The sequence below is a fragment of the Trichosurus vulpecula genome, chromosome 1 (genome assembly GCF_011100635.1).
Source record: "Trichosurus vulpecula isolate mTriVul1 chromosome 1, mTriVul1.pri, whole genome shotgun sequence".
Taxonomy (NCBI): domain Eukaryota; kingdom Metazoa; phylum Chordata; class Mammalia; order Diprotodontia; family Phalangeridae; genus Trichosurus; species Trichosurus vulpecula.
The window spans coordinates 53551656-53570751 of NC_050573.1; the positions used below are offsets into that span (position 1 = coordinate 53551656).

A 19096-nucleotide genomic window follows, 5' to 3' on the forward strand; every position below is an offset into this window, starting at 1 on the left:
GGCCTTTGGAATCCAGCACAAGATGGTCAGAGGGCATTTTATTTCAAAGTCACACAACCCTTTTTGAGCAGGGCCTCAGTGATAAGGGAATGAGAGGGAGACTCACAGAAGGAAAGAAGTTTCTCAGGTCTACAAAGCCAAAGCAGGGAAGTGAGGAGGGACAACAGGCTTTCAGAAAGCCACAGGGCACAGGTGGGAGGTGGTGCACTGCAAACTTCAGACATCCAAAGACAGGTGGAGTCTGGTCAAGTGCTTCAGCCCGGCCACTCACGTTCGATGACAATTACGTTTGCCTGGGAACGAACCCACTTGACTTTGGGACTCTTCGACAAGTGGTTGCGGTCGGGGTCGTTGCTGGCCCGACACTCATAGGTGCCAGAGTCGCTGACTGTGAGGTTAGAGATGAAGACAGTACTGGTAGAATGCTCATTGTAGGTGGCATGGATTCTGATGCGGTCCTGCCGAGCACCATCCCACAGCTGGGAGTAGGTCTCATTAGGTTCGTTTCCTTCGAACCACCACTGGATCTCTGGGATGGGGCTGCCAATTGCCTCACAGTGTAATTCCACACTGTCCTCCACCAATTTCTTTTTGGATAGTGGTGATTTTATAAAGCCAGCTATGAGTTGGAGAGGTATTAGTGCAAATGTTAGTTTAAAAGTAAAAAACAAAAACCAAAAAAAATGAATCTAAGAAAGTATGAGCTTTCTTCTCTAAAGCCAGTTCCCCACATTAATGATGGCAAAGGAAGGGCATTTCCCATGCTTCAAAAGTATTTGGAAATTCCCTGGCCTGGTGGAGTATCCCTGCCCTTAATTCTCATAAATTACAAGTGGATGAACCAGAGGATTAACATAGCCTCCATTAAAAAAAATTGTTCTGTAGGCAGCAGTCACTCTTTCTAAAAAGCGGTGTGACTGAGAAGGGCAGGCAGTGGAGTCAGAACCCAGAAGAGCTGGGTCCAAGCCCCAGTTTTTCACTCCTAGCTGTGGGACTTTAGGCGAGTCCCTTTGCTTCCGAGGCTTAGTTTCTTCATCTCTAAATTGAGAGCTCTAGCTGTCCTGCCTACCTTACAGAGAGGAGAAGGATCAACAACGTGGCAAAATATGGACTATCACCATTATTCTGGTTACACAGAAGCATTTTTGCTGCTTAGCTATCCACTATTTGGATATCCAATATATTATTTAGAAAATTCAGCTGAATCAAATGACACTATATTTTGTAAATAAAGAATAATTTAGATGAGCCTTCTCACAAAGTGACAAAGATTAATGAACCATTCTCAAAAACAGGATACAAGGCAAACAACAGAAGGCAGTTCCCTAACTAGAGAACATACTTTTGAAGATGTTCTCTGTGAGCTACATAGTTTAGTAAGACAAATGACTACGAACATTAAAAAGCAGCAGCTTCACATTGGCTTGTCTTTATTACTGCAGCTACTGTCTGTTTGTGTCTGTCCATCGGTGGGGTGTGGTTTCTGGGGTAGTGGAGAAAAGAAAAAAATGGAGGATAGGAGGGAAAGTGTAGAAGTCCAAAATGGAAATTCTTAGTTTCATAAGCTATCCAAATATATTTCTAAAAACACTATATAAGGCAAACATTACCTACAGATCACTAGTATCTCTAATTATGTCAGCTCTTGGCAGGTACTAAAAAACATCCAGTTTTCTTCTTGTGATCACAATTGCAAAGACTAAATATTTTCTACTGTCCAAGCTGCAGCTTAAAAGTAAAGAAAGCTCAAATAAATAAATATTTCTAAATCAATCACTTTTTTTTTTTGGTGAAGGTAACAAAGCTCGGAAAAGATAAAGAACTTGCTTTCTTTGAACTAGAACACCCAGCAAAGCTAAAGCACAAAATACAAACTTGGTACCTGGCCAGGTGTAGTAATTCATATCAATCCAACAGCCATTAATAGATATTCCAATTAAGCACTCGACAAAAACATCAAGCTTCACTGTCCTCCTAAGCTAGCCCACCACCAGCCCCTGCTGCCACCCAGAGCAGCTCCCGAGAGAGCACAGGATGTGTCTGTGGTCCTGTGGTCACTAATTTGTAAAGACAAAGCCAGAGCCCGGGGCTCCTGACTCTATGTAGGGCTTGTCAGCAACACAATGAATGACCAACACGTTCTCTTTTAAGGGGCTTGGGCACCCAGGATCCCATGTGGAAACAGCAGATGTCATTAATTCAGAAGCCAAAGGAATTTCTGAATCTTTAAAGAGTCCCTTGGCTCTGAGGATTTCTAATGGTGCCACTGGAACAAAACAATCATCTCACCTCATTTCAACTCAAACATCTCAAGAGGAACTAAAATTTTCAGAAATTGCAAAATCAGTGGTGTATATTCGTGTAGTGTTCCAAGTCCCGTCCAGGAAGTACAGGCCTAAAGGCTAATGGCAACGTACCAGGAATCCTAAGATGCAAAGCCACTGTTCATCAGGAGGATTGAGCTTACAACCTCTGCGTAACAGCTGACAAGGCTGAAGAGATCTCTGCTCTCAGAGGGAGCCATTCATTATCTGGGCTAAGCACAAATGTGACTCTTAAGCTCATTTCCCTCTTCTTTCATTCCTCCCAAAGAATGTTGCTTCCAGCCATAGAACTGGATGAATCCGACTGAGCCACAGACACATATCTGATTATGGATTTTACAGCTCCATGGGAAGGGGAGGGGGGAGGAGGCAAAAAGTGGAACAGCTTCAAGAAACCAAATGTTAAGCTGGTATTCAGTTCAATTAAATAAACATTAAAGACCCAAATACATGCAATACACTTTTAGCCTCTCAGGATACGATAAAGATGAATAAAATGGTCTCTTCCTTCTGAGCTAATAGGAAAGAAGCAGGATATGAATTAGAATGCGGCAAACCAAAATGGGATCAAAGCTGCATGTTATGGGATGACTGAGCAGGAGGGGGATCATTTTCAGCTTGGAGTGGAACATGGAAAAAGAACGGGGAAATAAGAAAAGCTTCACCGAAGAAGCGGCACTAGAATCAGGCCTTAAAAATGCTAAGGCTTCTGTATTTCAACAGGTGATTTGTTATTGGGGCGGGGTAGCAAGAGGGTGGAGAGGAGAGCCAAGGGAAGCAAAGGAACACAGATTAGAGGACAATGGAATAAGATCAAGGTGTGACAAGTAGTGTCCTTGAGTGTGCGTGAAGGGAAACAGAGAAGACTGGAAAGGTCATGAGCAGCAGAATTGTCAGAGGACTTCAGTGGTACAAACACTTCTGTGGATGGGAAAGGGTCTGGTAGTACATAAGCTACATTCTGCAAAGTGAATGTTCAAGGGTTTAAGAGAATCAAGCTTTTAAGCCTTTCACAGATTTCATTCCAAATGAATCGAGAGACTTGTAACAGTCTCAGTGGAACAGCCAACACCTGTTAGTGGATTAATACTACTCTGGTTCTCAACCATTTAATAATAGCTGGCATTTTTATAGCACCTACTATGTGCCAGGCACCGGGCTAAGCACTTTACAAGTATTATTTCATTTTGGCCTCACCACAACCTTGGGAGGTGGCTGCTATTATGACCTCCATTTTACATTCGAAGGAAATGAGGCAAACACGTTAAGTGACTTGCCCAAAATCACACAAGCTAGTCATTGTCTTGAGGCCAGATCTGAATTCAGGTCTTTCTGTCTTCAAGCCCTGCACCACCAGCTGCCTAGTTTTGCCTTGGTCAGAAAAGGACTGGAGCTATTTCTGTACAAGCTTTGGAAAGTAAAGGGAATACCAGAAATGAGAAGCAACTGGATGTGGCCCTTTAAAGAGACAACGCCAATGTTTCATTCACAACAGAGAATGCTGGACTGCTTTTAGGTGTCTAAGCTGCTTTTCAATTCTACCACTTTGCAACACCTCCTACTCTGACACTGCCCTCACTCGGTGCAGGCCTTTGTTACCCGACGTGTGGACTACTACACTAGCCCGCTGGCTGGTCTGGCTGCCTCAAGCATGGCCCCATTCCAGTTCAGCCTCCCCTCAGCTATCACAATGATCTTCCTCAAGTGCAGGTCTGACCATGTTACCCTCTATTCAATCAATTCCAATGGCTCCCTATCAGCCACAGAATCAAATAAAATCCCCCGGCTTTTAAGCCCTACTTAATCTGGCCTTCTTACCTTTCCAGTCTTCTTACACCTTATCCTCCACACCCACCCACTCACCCCCTCCACACAATCTACAATCCAGTGACAGCAGCTTCCTTGCTATTCCTGGAACAAGACATTCCACCTCCAGATTCCGTGGGTTTTCACTGGCTGTCTCCAGGCCTGGAAAGCTCTTCCTCCTCATCTACCTACCTCAAAGAGATGCTGTAAGGATCACATGAGATGGTATCTGTAAAGCACTTAGCAAAGGGCCTGGCCCATACTGAAATGCTTCTTCCTTCCCCACCATTTCTACTCCTCATCTCAGCCTCCTGGCTTCCTTCACATCTTAGCTAAAATCCCGCCTTCCGCAAGAAGCCTTTCCAGGTCTCCGTTAATTCCAGTATCTTTCCCCAAGTTGTTTGCACGCTGTCTTCCCCAATTAGATTGCGGGCTCCTCGAGGGCAGGCACTGTCTCTTGCCTTTCTTTGGATCTCCAGCACTTAGCACAGGGCCTGGGCACATAGTAAGTCCTCAACAAATGCTTTGAGCCGGGTTCTAACCCTAGCTCTTTCACTAACTCATCATACGATCTTTGGCAAGTTATAAAAACTCCTGGCCTAAATTTTCCTAAAATGAGCGAGTTATGTTTATCATCAACTAAATAAAATCCACTTTTAACTTGAGATATTACGGAAAGTGCATATGAAAATTTGAGAAATATGCAGGAAGTATTGCACACCACTCATCACTATTTAGCAAGAATTTGCAATGATTCAAACCTGCCTTTACAGGTACTCTGAAGCAATAAATCACTGCCAACAACTCAAATGGTATACAGCCACAGACTGGATAATGGGAACAGAATATAAAGGGTATAAAGTTCCCCAGCAACTAGGATCACCAGGAATGTGTAAAATTTCTTCCCGAAATCAGTCTGGAAGTTAAAACTCTACTACAGCCAGTTGATCCTCTGCCATAAGGAAACCATGTGACCTGCTGACAGACTCCGAAGTAAAGTCACCTTCACCTAAAAACAGACGTTACCTGCTCCAGAGGAAGAAAGAACCCAGAGAGCTTGGAGTTTAACCAAAGTTTAACTGAGATAGCCCACAACAGGTGGGGGGAACAGGCCAACCTCTCCATCCTCTGCTGCCCTGTAGCACACACCCTGCAGCTTTCAGACACAATACTAGGCGTCTTCCTAGATAACCTGCTAATTTATCTATACTAATGGAGATAGATGTGAAGATAAAGGAAGCTTTAAAAATAATATATTTAACAACCCCATTCTGGTGCTCTACCCACAAGCTCCCATGGCAGAAAGGAATGTGAGACACCAAACCACGTGGAAGAACCTGGCAGTCAAAGCCAAGAGAACAGCCAGCAAGGGGGTCCCCTCTAGGTTTTTATTCTATAGTTCTTTGTAGATAAAGTGGATAATTCACCTAAAGAAAACTAGCAGTTGACTATATTCCAAGATTAGAGCAAGAAACAAAAAAAAATGCCAAGACTGATAGTCTGGGTCAAGAAATCTTCTTTTTTGGTATCTCAGCTATTACAAGAAAAATCAAACTGATTCAAGCAATCTGACCATAACAAGAGAGCAGCTCTCCTCCCCCTCTCCCCTCCCTTCCCAATTAAGTGGACTAAATTTCAATTTTCCCTAAGCTGAGGAAAGGAATAGAAAGCAGATGAGGCAACTCAGAGGGAGAAAAATATCCTAATGGAATAATAATCTTTTTGCTGTTTCCTGAATGTACAACCAAACTGTCTATAGCACAAAACATGAGTCATTTAAAGAAACTAAAGAAATAGGAAATATTTATAGCAGCTTTTGGTAGTGGCAAAAAGCTGGAAATTCAGGGGTGGCCATCAACTGGGGAATGGCTGAATAAATTGTATTATGATCATGTAATGGCACACTACTGTGCTGTAAAAAAATGAAGAGACAGTTTTGGAAAAACCTTCGAAGACTTATATGAAGTAATACAGAGTGAAGTGGGAAGAACCAGAAGGACAATTTATACTATATATAGTATACATCATTATTATACATGAGACAATTTTGAAAGATTTAACAACTCTATTCGAGACGATGATTAACCACGACTCCAGAGAACCAATCATGAAGAACCTCCTGACAAGAGAGATGAGGGGCTAATATGAAGAATGAGACACATTTTTTTTAATAGGGACAGTATGAAATTTGTTTTGCTTGACTATGCTCATTTGTTACAAGATTATAAAAACCTTTTTTTCTGGAAGAAATGGGGGTGAAATAAATGCTTGATCATTGAAAAAATAAAATTTGATTGAAAATAAACCCATGTGGCAAAAATAGCACAACCTAAAGAAAAGTCAAAAGTGAATTAATTCAGTACAAGAGCAAAAATTCTATCATCTGAAAGCTCTTCTTTGTTACAATAGAAAGGGGAATAAACCTTTTTGTTGATCTCATCTTGGTTCACAAGTCCAGTGCAGGGAGCATTGAAATAGTTTTTAAATCATGAAAAAGAGAAAAGGAGCTGAGTGAGAAAAAATTAGAAACAGTAAAAATTAGAATATTAGAATTAAAATAGAAACACAGAAATTACAGTATAGTGTGGTGGTAAGAACATTCAAGTGGAAGGCAGAAATTTTCCAGTTCCAACATTTACTATGACCTTGAGCAAACTGCTTCCCGTCTTTAGATTCAGTGTTCTTCCATCTATGAAACAGGAGCAGTAATACTTGCAGCTCATGGCAGAAAAAGCTCTTCATGAAAAACTCTCAAGGGCGACAGCTATACTCCAAATCCTCTATCTTTTCCATGTGGGTGCACAACACATTTATGCTCTTATTAGCCATCATTCATGATAAAATTAATTATGTCTTTAAACTTCAGGGGGGAAAAATACTTTACAATGAAGCCTATCTCGCCTTTTTCAAAACTCTTCCCCTAGTGAATGGCAGCCAAGCTGAATTTCTAACCAGAAGTTAGACCATCAAGCTAAAATTTTTGTTGCTAGATTACTTTAATCCAGATCCAAACAGAGGAGGGAAAGATATTTATTATCTTCCTTCACACAAACATTTACCACCCTATGTAACATGATGGATAGACAGCTCCGGCCTGAACTGGGTACAAATGGACCCCAGCAGAGGTTGAAAATATAAAGAGCCCTGGGGAGACAGAGACTTGAGCTGCTAAACGGGACGTGAGTCAGAGCTCCTTCCCCTAAAAGCCTGGTGAGGCTGTCCTCAAACAGAGCGTGCCCAACCCTACCTAAACCCCAAAGTCCCCCACCCACGGGAGGCTCCATGTCCGCAGGCCCCAAGCCCGCCCCGCTTCCTCCAATTTCCAACTCCACCAGCCAGGCCCAGGCAAAATCCTCCCCCTCAGCCTTCCCCTTCTCCCCTTCGAGACCACCACCAGGCTCCTCCCCCTGAGGTGCCTAACCCTTCCCGCCTCAGATGCCTCCCCCACACACTGCCCCCTCCTCATCCCCCAGGACCCCAGCACTTCATCTCCCCCTAGCTGTCCCTAAGGCCTTCTCCTCTCCCTCCCTCCAGTTCGGGGTCTCAAGTCCCTGGTCTTCGCTCGTCCCTCCCCCCCCTCCCCGCCCGGGGCTCCTAGAACCTCAGGCCCCCAGTCTGCACCCCTTCCTTCTCCGGGACCCCTTGAACCTCAGGCCCCCAGTCTGCACCCCTTTCCCCGGGACCCCCTTGAGCCTCAGGCCCTCAGTCTGCACCCCTTCACCCGGGACCCCCTTGAGCCTCAGGCCCCCAGTCTGCACCCGTCCCCCTCCAGGACCCCTTAAATCTCAGGCCCCCAGTCTGCACCCCTCCCCCTCCAGGACCCCTGGCACCTCAGGCCCCCAGTTTGCACCCCTACCCCTCCAGGACCCCTTAAATCTCAGGCCCCCCGTTTGCACCCCTACCCCTCCAGGACCCCTTGAGTCTCAGGCCTCCAGCCCGTGATCCTCCCCCCCAATCCTTTGAACTTCGATCCTCCAGCCTGCGCCTCTCCCGCGGGGCCCCCAAAGCCTCAATTCCTCAGCCTGCATCCCTCACCCCGAGCCTTAGCTGTCCTCCACCCTGGGCCCCCTAAACCCCCAACGGTCCCCGAGCCCGGGCCGCGGGGGCCTCCGGAGGCCCTGGCCCCGCTCACCGGTTCCGGAGGCGGCCCGAGCGCAGAGCAGCACGGCCGCCAGCAGCCACAGCAGCGGGGCCCCCATGTCGCGGCGTCGCTGTCCCGAAGCCTTCGAGCGGATTGCCCGAGCCCTCGTTTGCTAGCTCGCTCGGTCACTCGATCTGTCCAGGGTTCCGGCCGCCGCTATAAGAGCCCGCGGAAGACAGGGTCGAGGGGCGCACGCGCAAAACGAGGTGACGGAAGAAAATGAGAGGCGCAGCCCGAGAACGCGGACGCCGTCGGGTTCGCGTCCGTAGCCCCGCCCCCCGCCCGCGCGCCCCCGCCCGCGCCGGCCTCTGACAACCAATCACCTTCCAGCCTGGCCCAGGACTCCGGGGACCAGGCGGGGCCGGTGGGTTGGGGCGAAAGAGAATCGTGTCACGTGACGGAGCTCCAGTCCACGGGCGGGGCCGGGAGGTGTGCTCCTTGTAGGTCAGAAGATGTGAGCTTGTGCACGCTTCAGGCCTCCCCCAAAGTAAACTGAAGTGCCATTTCACCTTCGTTTTATTTGTAAAGCCCCTCAGATCCCACCCCTGAATCGGAGATCTAAAGAAGAATTTAAAGGTCATCTAGTTCAAGCCCCTTATTTTGCAGATGAAGGAATTGAGGCGTGAGGAGGGTCATTAAATAGCCCAAGGTCACAGAGCTAGAGAATGGCAAGGTTAAAATTAGAACCCAGGATCCTGATCTCCAAGTCCTGCCCTTTCTATCCACCGCACTCACCCGTGACTCAGTCTTTGCATTCTTGGAGCTCAGTTTCCTATCTTTCCATATGTTGTTGTTCAGTCGTGGGGACTCCTCGTGACACCGGGGACCACAGCACCCCGGGCCAGTAGTCTCCGTGGGATTGTCTTGGCAAAGCTACAGGAGTGGTTTGCCGTTTTCTTCTCCAGTGGATCGGCTTTTGTCAGAATTCTCCATCTTGGGTATAACCCTGCATGGCACAGCTCACAGGTTCAAGGATTCAGGAGGGTCCATAGGAAGCGCTTACTGATGGTTGGATCGAACTGAATCGACATCCGTTCCCTCATCCTTCAGCCTGGCATCGGCAGAGCAAGTCCAGGGATTACCTCTGGACTCTTCGGGTGCAGCTTCAGCCTAGAGTAAATCTCTTGCTAGATAAAGCAAAGCTGGTGGACTTTCTTTTTCTCCGGAGGAAAATCTGCAAGACGATCATTTTGTCCCTCTGTTCACAGATGTTAAGTCAGTCCCACCAGGAACCCTATTTGGAGTTACCACTGCTTTTTACAAACTCAGTCATGAGTAGAATAAGTGCTTGAAAACCGAGTCGAGTCAACAGAAAGATGAAGAAACTGAGACCCGGAGAGGTTGTGTCTTGCTCATGTTTCAATGCTAATAAATCTTCTCCCCTTTACTTGTTCACTTGTTCCTGAGTCTCCCTTTCTTCCTATCTCCCTAGGCTTCACCTGTTCTTGGACCTCATCAAGACCTCTGTACCCTCCATCATGAATACTTTCCTCCCTCTCCAATCTCAACTCAGTAGTTAGACATTTGACCTCTACAGTGTCCTCGGTTTTATTTTTATTTTTTGAAGCAGTCAGGGTTAAGTGACTTGCCCAGGGTCACACAGTAAGTGTCTGAGGCTGGATTTGAATGTCCTCTGCTTTAGAATCCCTCATCTCCTAGTTCTGTTCCTGCTCCTCCCTTGCCAGACCTCAGCCCAGGATTACTCTCATTTCCTCCTCCTTTTTCTCCTCCTCCGCTTCCTTCTTGTCCTCCTCTTTCCCTTCCTCCTCCAATGCTGCTAAATGAATTGCAAGAAGTCTCATAATTGTGCTGGCTGGGTACAATATTAATTCATGTCCTCCAACCTCAACAAGGCCCTCTCTGAAGCAAGGCAATCCTTTTATTCCTCTCTAATTGATTCTCTTGTGAACCAGAGAAATTATCGCAAACCATCTCTTCCTCAAACCTCCCATATCTCCTCCTGCCCTCCAACCTCTTAACTGAGTTCCTGGCCTCTTAATTTATTGAGAAAATTAAGGCCATTTAACATGAGTTCTCTCTTGTCTCATTCTCCTCACCTCAAAACCTGTTGACATCATCTCCTATGTTTCTAAAACTAAATAACCAAAATGTTAGTTATGTAATGAAATCGATAAAGGGGTAGCTTTTCTCCTTGGCAAGGTGGACCCCTGATCCTGTGCACTCCTGTCTCCTCCAGCAGATTGCATTCTCAATCATCTTCCCCCCTCTCAAATTTTCAGCTGCTTCCTATCTACTCATTTCCTCCTTACTGTCTTCAAATGTGTTCAGGTCTTTGCCATCCTTAAAAAATTCTCACCAGACATTACCATATACTCAAGCTACCACCTACAGGTCTCTTCACCTTTTCAGCCAAACTCTAGAAAGAGGTGTCTCCACTACTTCCTTTTCTCTTTTACTCCTCGACCCTTGGGAGTTTAATTTCATGCCTCATCACTTAACTGAGACTCTCCCCTCCCACTTCACCAATGATTTCGTATTTGCCAAATCTAATGGTATTTTCTCAATTATCATCATCCTTACGCATTTGACATTGTAGACTAGCCTCTCCTCTTGATTACTTTCACCTAATTTTTCATTACATTACTTCTTTCTGGTTCTCCTCCTTTTTGTATGGCCAACCTTCTTAGACTCCTATGCTGAGTCTTCATCCAGGTCAAGCTTTTCAATGGTGGCGTTCCATCACAGGCTCTTCTTTCTCCCCTTTGTAATTTTTCTCTTGGTAACTCATCAGCTCCCATGGGTTTAACTGTCATCTCTACAAAGATGACTCACATACTGTCTTGGTATGAGGCTTTCCCTTTGGCATCTTCAGTCCTGCCTCTCCAGTAGCAAACTGGATATTCAGGAGACACCTTGGACCCAATGTGTCCAAAACTGAACTCATTATCTTTCCCTGAAACCCTCCCCACTTCCAAACTTTCCTGCCTCTGTCAAAAACACAATTATCCTTCCAGTCTCCCAGGTTGGTGACCTCAGCATCATCCTGGACTCTTCCCTCTCCTTCACCCCACACATTCAATCGGTTTCTACTTTCATAACATCTCTCACATCCAACTTTTTGTGCAAAGCTGCTACCTTATATCATGCCCTCATTCCCTTTAACCTAGGTGATTGTGACAGCTTCCAAATTGGTCTCCCTGACTCAGGTTTTTCTCCCCTCCAGTCTGCCCTACAAACTGCTGCTAAAGTAATTTTCCTTATGGGCAGATCTGACCTTGTGCCTCTCCTGCTCAATCAATTCCAGTGGCTTTCTATTGCCTTTAGGAGAAAATATAAACTTCCCTGTTTAGTTAGTTTTTAAAACCCTTCACAACCTAGCTACAACATCTCTTTCCAGCCTTAACATTTTTTTTTATAATTAAGATTTTTTATTTTTAGTTCACAACACTCAGTTCCACATAATTTTGAGTTCAAGATCCAGCCTTAACTTTTGTCCACCTGAATTTCTTCAGTTGTAAAATGAGGTTAATTTTTTTAGCATCTACCTCCCGGGTTGTGGTGAGGCTCAGATGAGGTAATTGTAAAGTGCCTGGCATATAGTAGTCACTAGGTAAATGCTTCCTCCTTCCTTCCTAGATCCTCTCGGATCACAGATAAAACACATACTTTCTCCCTAAATCCATATGGAAAAAAGTGCACAGAGTGAGACATCTCTCAGCTGATATTTCATAGATCCACATGGATCAAGAGCATGCACACACACACCAAACCAAAAAACCCCAACACTTTCTTCCTGACTCTCTAGGGAGAGGAACTTCATATCAAATCATTTTCTCAACTGAATTGGCTTTTTCAATTGTACCCCACCTAAACCCCTCCCCCCAAACTGTCAGAATTCCATTTAGCTTCTTAATGCTCTTAAAAAGGCAGTAACAGTTTCTATAGCCTCTGTAAATGATGGATTCAAAACAAGGGTTACAATTAGAGCTAATTGTGTCCTCTGACTGACTAGTATACGAAACGGTAGGAGCTCACCAGATTTCTCAATCAAATCAATCAAAAGTATGAACCATTCGATCAATCAATTAATGTGTGATACTTGAGTAGCCAGCTATTGCTAGAAAAACCCTGCCCCCAGCCCCTAACTAAAAAAACCCCAGTTTGTGTAAGAAAATCAGACTTAGTTCCTGCCGTTTGGCGTTCAGTGGGTGTCCTTGACACACGCCACCCCCCCCCCCCCCATGACTGTTCTGGGAGTATGGAGTATGGCCAAGGGAAGGGCCTGATGCTTAGCAATCTCTGTTTCTTTGCTGAGCGGGCTGAGAGACGACTCTATCTCGTCTCAACAAACCCAGCTGGAGCATCCCTCGGTCTGCCTATGGCCTTGAAGGATGAAAGCCTCAGCCCCAGATATTCTTTTGAATTATGTGACTGTTCCTAGCTCTTATCTCATGAGTCATGTTGTGGGATGTATGGCAAACTGGACACAGAGATTCTGGGTTGTAATTCAGTTGACACTTAGTCAGCTGTCTGATATGTTGTATCTACAATCTATTAAGGAGTTTCCTTTGATCATGGTCATAAAAGGTACAGGCGTGCCAAGTCTACAAAATGACATTTGAAGAGATAATTAAGCACTTTGGGTTTTCTATAAAGCAGCAAGCCAATTAGGAATCCAGGATTCAAGTGTCTGACATAGGAGAGAGTAGTTCCAGTCTTGCCCCAGAGAAGGAATTGCTTGGAGAAGCTAGTGGGGGTGGGGAAGAAAAGTAGTCTTTGTCTTCTCTCCTTCTCTCCCTCCTCCCCCACCAAGGAAGGAGCTTGGGAACTTTAGAGTGTCAGAGGATTTGGAATTGGATACCCCTAAAGCCCTGAGGAGGAATGGGTACCCCTGTTTTGGGGAAACTTTCCAATGAGAGGGGGAATTGGGATAAGGACCCTCAGAACTTACACAGGAAATAGAGACAGAAGGAAGGGGAATGTATAGACATCCTTAGATGAGTGGGAAGGAGCACTGGGACTTTCACTGTTATATGCACTTTGGAGTTAACAGACGGCTCCCTTCACAACTGCCTTGATAGAAACAATTGGCAGGGATTATAATTCCATTTATTTAATTTTTTTGGTTCAAATTTGTGATTTCTTTAATGTAGAGAAGTCCATGGTAGGGAAATTCCCTTACTTCTCTCTAAGTTTTCTAAATAACTAAAGAATTGCCTAGGGACACTGAGAAACTAAGACTTTCCCAGGGTCACACAGCTAGCATGTACAGAGACAGAACTTAAACCCAGATCATCCTAATTTAGAGCCCAGCTTTCTGTCCACTCTGCTAATCTGCCTCTCAATTCCCAATTTATAGATGAGGAAACTAAAGCTCAGAGAAGGGGAGTGATATCAAAGATAGTAAGTGGCATAGCTAGGACTCAAACCTCATGTTATCTGGCTTTAGGTCTAAGACTTGGCTTCAAATCCTGGTTCTGTGTGTTGAACTTGAGGGCTTCCAAGTTGAATAGTTGAATTTATTGGTCTCCAAGTTAAACTTGATGGCCTCCCAGTTGAATATGATGGCTTCCAAGTTGAACTTGATGGCCTCCCAGTTGACCCTTATGGCCTCCCAGTTGAACTTGATAGCCTCCCAGTTGAATTTGGTGGCCTCCAAGTTGAACTTGATGGCCTCCAGTTGACCCTTATGGCCTCCCAGTTGAACTTGATAGCCTCTCATCAAACTCTGAGGTTCTGTTCCAGGAACACAAGTCTAAAACTGAAAAGGCCATTAGAGGCCATAGGTTGTGTAATCCTGCAGACTCACCTTCTAGCCAAGAAGGCAGATTTCCTGGGTAGCATCAGCTTTGAGAGTTGTCCCTGGGTGACTTCGAATTCAGAAATTCGAGAGTTATGTCCCTGTCCTTCTGGAGAAATAAGATTTCTTATAAATTCCTGTTCTTTGGAGAAGGAAGGAGACAATCCACATCCAGTCAGCTCCTCTCATGTTACAGATGAGAAGAGTGAGACATGTAGAGTGACTTGAACATCCTATGAGCTATGAAACTTGCTCAAGGTCATATCAGTAGCAAAATCAGGATTGGAACCCGGGTTCTCTGACTGCATTTCAATTCTCTTTCTATTTGCATGACTCTGTCATTCTGAAACCACTATTTCTTTTCCTTCCTAGTGTTAGCAGAAACTTGACTCTCCCCTGAGCATATACATCCTTGAGGCAGCTAGGTGACTCCAAGGGATAGAGTGTTAGGCTTCAAGTCACAAAGATGTGGTTTCCATCCTGTCTTGGACACTTACTTGCTATGGGATCCTGGGTGAGTGATTTAGCCTTCTCTCAACCTCATCTGTGAAGTGAGGGGGATGGACTCAATGACCTCTTCTAGATCTAATGATCCTACTTTAAATCCTATGATCTTTTATGTAGAGGACATGATGAGCAGTAGGCCTGAGGCAATTTGGGTTCCTTCTTCTTCCTTGGGTGGGTAGAGCCCGGACCTTTAGGGTAGTATTATAGGTTCCTGGGGTGAAGGTGGAATTCACTGGAATGCCTCTCTAAGAACCACAGATGCCTGTCAATTGATTAATAGGCATGTTTCTCATCTGGAGGAAAACCAAACCATTACAGTACTGCCTTAAAGATTTGGACTTCAAATCCCAGGCCAGGTCTTCTTTCCAACAAGATGGGGTTTCAAGCTCTCTCACAGCCCCACAACTATCTCCTACTGCTTCCACTTCCTGATCCAGACACTCTCCTTCAGACCTGGAACTTCTGATGCTCCTCCATTGCACTGGGTCCAGTCTCCACCACTGCCTCCAGCTGCTGTCACCTCTGTTGAGGGCCCTCATGTTTGAGAGCACAGGTGATTGGCACATGTTTCTGCCCTTGCCTCTCCACGGCCTAGTTGCCATGATAGCTCCATCCTCTCTTGGGGTCACTTGGTTGAGAAGCTCCAACAATGTCTTTTCATAGCTGCCATTTATACATCCAGAGAAGGAGCCTGTGAAGTGTATATAGTTTCCTATGTAAAGGGAAAGAAGGTGGGGGCAGGCATTGAATTCTCTAGGTTGTATAATCCTGCACACTCTCCTTCTAGCCAAGAAGGCAGATTTCCTGGGTAGCACCAGCTTTGAGAGTTGTCCCTGGGTGACTTCAAATTCAGAAATTCTAGAGTTATGTCATTGGAACTTCTGGAGGAATAAGATTTCTTATAGATTCCTGTTCTTTGGAGAAGGAAGGAGGCAATCCACACAGTTCCTGCACAGTGTCCTCTCGCAGAACAAAGCTAGTGGGTTATTTAGATGGTACAGGCGCTGTTTGTTCAGTAAGTTCCAGAGCATGGTTCTTGCTTCAGTAGCAAATATACTTTAAAAAAAGAGAGAGAGCTCCAAAGTATATTAATTTTTCAGGGAGAGTCTAAAGCACAGTCATACTATGAGTCTTTGGGGGAAGGTGTACGAAGTACTCTGGGGAGAGGGGAAGGAATTCACCTGAATGACAGAGGGCCTCCCTGATAGCATTCCCAAGGTCAGTTCCCTTCTTGAGGCTAGAGGAAAGGGGAGGCAGTATTAGCTGAGGAGTTATCTGAGTGAATTATTCTTCTATGATTTTTCATGGGCTCCTGGAAATCCTTTTGCCTTTTCTGTAAGATGAAATAAATGCTGTACTGTAAACAACCACCATATTGCAAGCTGGGAGCAGCGTTTGGGGACCCTGCCACACACATTTGGGACACTCTGGGCACAAGCTCTGTCCAAGTTTTATCTTAGAGACATTTCTAGATTAATCCATGTTAAGCCAAAGGAAAGAGAAATTTGACCCTTTTCGGGGTCAGGCTGCACCCATGTTCAAACCTGAGTCCATGTGAGCCCCGAATCCCTTTGGGGGGTTTCTGTGCCTCAAGATGCATGCATTTTCAACCCTACCACCTGGTACAGTCCCTGGTATGTAGTATATGGTTAATAAAAGTCACCAACTAATTGGCTTCTTTTCATCTGCCTACAAATATTCGGAGGTCTCCCCAATTCTTTAAAAAAAAGTCTTCTCTTTCCCCTCCTATCCCTTTCAGCTATACTGTCCCATCTATGTGATATCTAACTAACATCTAACTGATATTCAGTTGAATTCAAATATCCTTGCCTTATCTTCTTGCCTCCCACTAGATTCTCAGCACTTTCGCAATCTGGCTTCCATCCCCCAGAAATCAGCTGAAACTCGTGACTGTACCAAAGGGCATTCTGGGAAAAGGAGGAGTGAGTCCAGAGAGAGGATTACATTCCTTCCCTCTATGGACTATGTCATCAAAGAAAATGAAGCAAACATCCAACAAGAGCACACCCTGAAGACTAGCCCAGACAAACAGACACAGACGGATGCAGGAAAAAGAACCACTTGAGATAGGAAGCATCTTCAAGGTACATGAGCCTTTTAAGGATGCAGATGAGGGGTTTAAGAAAATACTTTCAAGTTTTTGTATAAAAAAAGCCAATGCAACACAGATTAGGAGGGAAGCAGAAAATTGGGAGAAAATCTTTATAACCAGTGTCTCTGATAAAGGCCTCATCTCTAAAATATATAAGGAACTGAGCCAAATTTGTAGGAATACAAGTCATTCTCCAATTGAGAAATGGTCAAAGGATATGAATAGGCAGTTTTCAGAGGAAGAAATTAAAGATATCTATAGATATATGAAAAAATGCTCGAAATCACTATTAATTAGAAAAATGCAAATCAAAAGAACTCTTAGGTACCACATCTCTCCTGTCAGATTGGCTAACATGACAAAACAGGAAAATGATAAATGCTGGAGAAGATGTGGGAAAATTGGAACACTAATGCATTGTTGGTGGAGGTGTGAACTGATCCAGTCATTCTGGAGAACAATTTGGAATTATGCCAAAAGGGCTATAAAAATATGCATACCCTTTGACCCAGCAATACCACTTCTAGGGCTGTATCCCAAAGAGATCACACAAGTGAGAAAGAGACTTGTATGTACAAAAATATTTATAGCAACTCTTTCTGTGGTAGCAAAGAATTGGAAATCAAGGGGATGCCCATCAATTGGGGAATGGCTGAACAAGCTGTGGTATATGAAGATAATGGAATACTACTGTGCTATAAGAAATGGGGATGATACGGATTTCATAATAACCTGGAAAAACCTACATGATATGATGCTGAGTGAGTGGAGCAGAACCAGGAGAACATTGTACACAACCACAGACAAATTGATTCTGTGATGACTAACTTTGATAGACTTGGCTCTTCTCAGCAATACAGGGTTCAAAGACAGCTCCAAAGGACTCATGATGGAGAGAGCTATCTACATCCAGACAAAGAACTATGGAGTCTGAATGCAGATTGAGGCAAACTATTTGCTCTCTCTTTTCTCTCTCTCTCTCTCTCTCTCTCTTTGGTTTTGTTTCTTTTTTCTCATGATTCATTCCATTGGTCATAATTCTTCTTTACAACTTAACTATTGTGTAAATAAGTTCAACATGAAGGTATATGTAGAAGATATATCGGATTCCATGCCGTCTTGGGGGGAAGGGGGGAAGGAAGGGAGGGTAAGAAAATCTGGAACTCAAAAACATGCAGAATTGAGTGTTGTAAACTAAAAATAAAAAAAATCTTAATTAAAAAAAAAAGAAAATACTTTCAGTCCTAGGAGCTGTGAGTTTGTCCTTTGGCCACACACATCTCCACATATGCGTCTCCCCACCGTCATACTCCCAGCCAAAAACCACTCTTTATCAAAGTAAGCAGTAAAACAAAATTTGGGAAAATATATAAATTAGAATAACCCTCCCCAAAATGCACTCCGCTCCCAGCACAGTGCAATAGACCCTTCCTAGAGACTATCCAGGCCATCTTGGGCTGGAGACTTGTTTCACTCTGTCATTTTGTGGGTTCTGTAGTTATAGATTTCGTTTAGAGTCATTTTTTACAGTGTTTGGAGGGATTTGGGGGAGAGTTCAAGCAAGTCCCTGCTTTTACTCTTCCATCTTGGCTCCGCCCCTCACTGTTTGCTCTTTGAAAAACTATGTAATAAATACTAGACATCATTTTCAAAACTACCTTGCTTTTCTGTGCTTACAAGTTTTCTTTGCTCTCTGCTGCGCACTTTTTATTTTTTTCTCCCTCCCTCCCCATCTCACCCTAGAGAAGGCTACCATTAGACACAAAATATGTACATATCTGTAAAACCATACTATACACAGTTCTGTTTATCAGTTCTTTCTCTGGATGTGGATAGCACCTTCCTTCATAGGTCCTTTGTCGTTGGTTTGAGTATAATACTCAAAATGATTTATTTGTTCAAAGTTGCTGTCACCACGTACAATGTTCTCTCGGTTCTGCTCATTTCACTCTTCATTATTTCATACAAGTCTTTCCATGTTTTTTCTAAAATCTACCAGCTCATCATTTCTTATAGCACAGTAGTATTCCATCACAGTCATATACCACAGCTTGCTTAGTCATTCCCCAGTTGATGGGCATCCCCTCAATTTCCAGTTCTTTGCCACCACAAAGAGAGCTGTTATAAATATTTTGGAACATACAAGTTCTTTACCTTTTTCCCTAATCACCTTGGGAAACAGATCTAATAGTGGCGTTGCCAGGTCAAAGGGTATACCCAGTTTTATAACTTTTGGGGGCATAATTCTGCATCAGTTCACAGTTCCACCAACAGTGAATTAGTGTCCCAATTTTTCCACATCCCCTCTAACATTTGTTGCTTTCCTCTTCTATCATTTTAGCCAATCTGATAGGTGTGAGATAATATCTCAAAGTTGTTTTCATTTGCATTTCTCTAATCAATAGTGATTTGGAGGATTTTTTAATGAATTATATAGATAATAG

General features: G+C 44.2%; 1 protein-coding gene across 6 annotated transcripts in view; it reads right to left on the bottom strand.

The window, feature by feature from the left end:
* Positions 1-8500, bottom strand: part of BSG (basigin (Ok blood group)) — a 33358-nt gene extending 24858 nt beyond the window's left edge. For 2 of the 6 annotated variants that reach the window (XM_036761617.1, XM_036761613.1), the window contains exons 1-2: positions 8263-8499; positions 272-619 (exon numbers count right to left, since the gene is read on the bottom strand). In XM_036761617.1, coding sequence (XP_036617512.1) covers positions 272-619; positions 8263-8329 — 415 coding nt within the window. In that variant the 5' untranslated portion in view covers positions 8330-8499. Of the gene's footprint in view, positions 1-271; positions 620-8262 lie in introns of all 6 variants that reach the window. The other 4 variants (XM_036761641.1, XM_036761636.1, XM_036761627.1 and 1 more) reach the window with 4 other exon arrangements.
* Positions 8501-19096: the final 10596 nt, after the last annotated feature.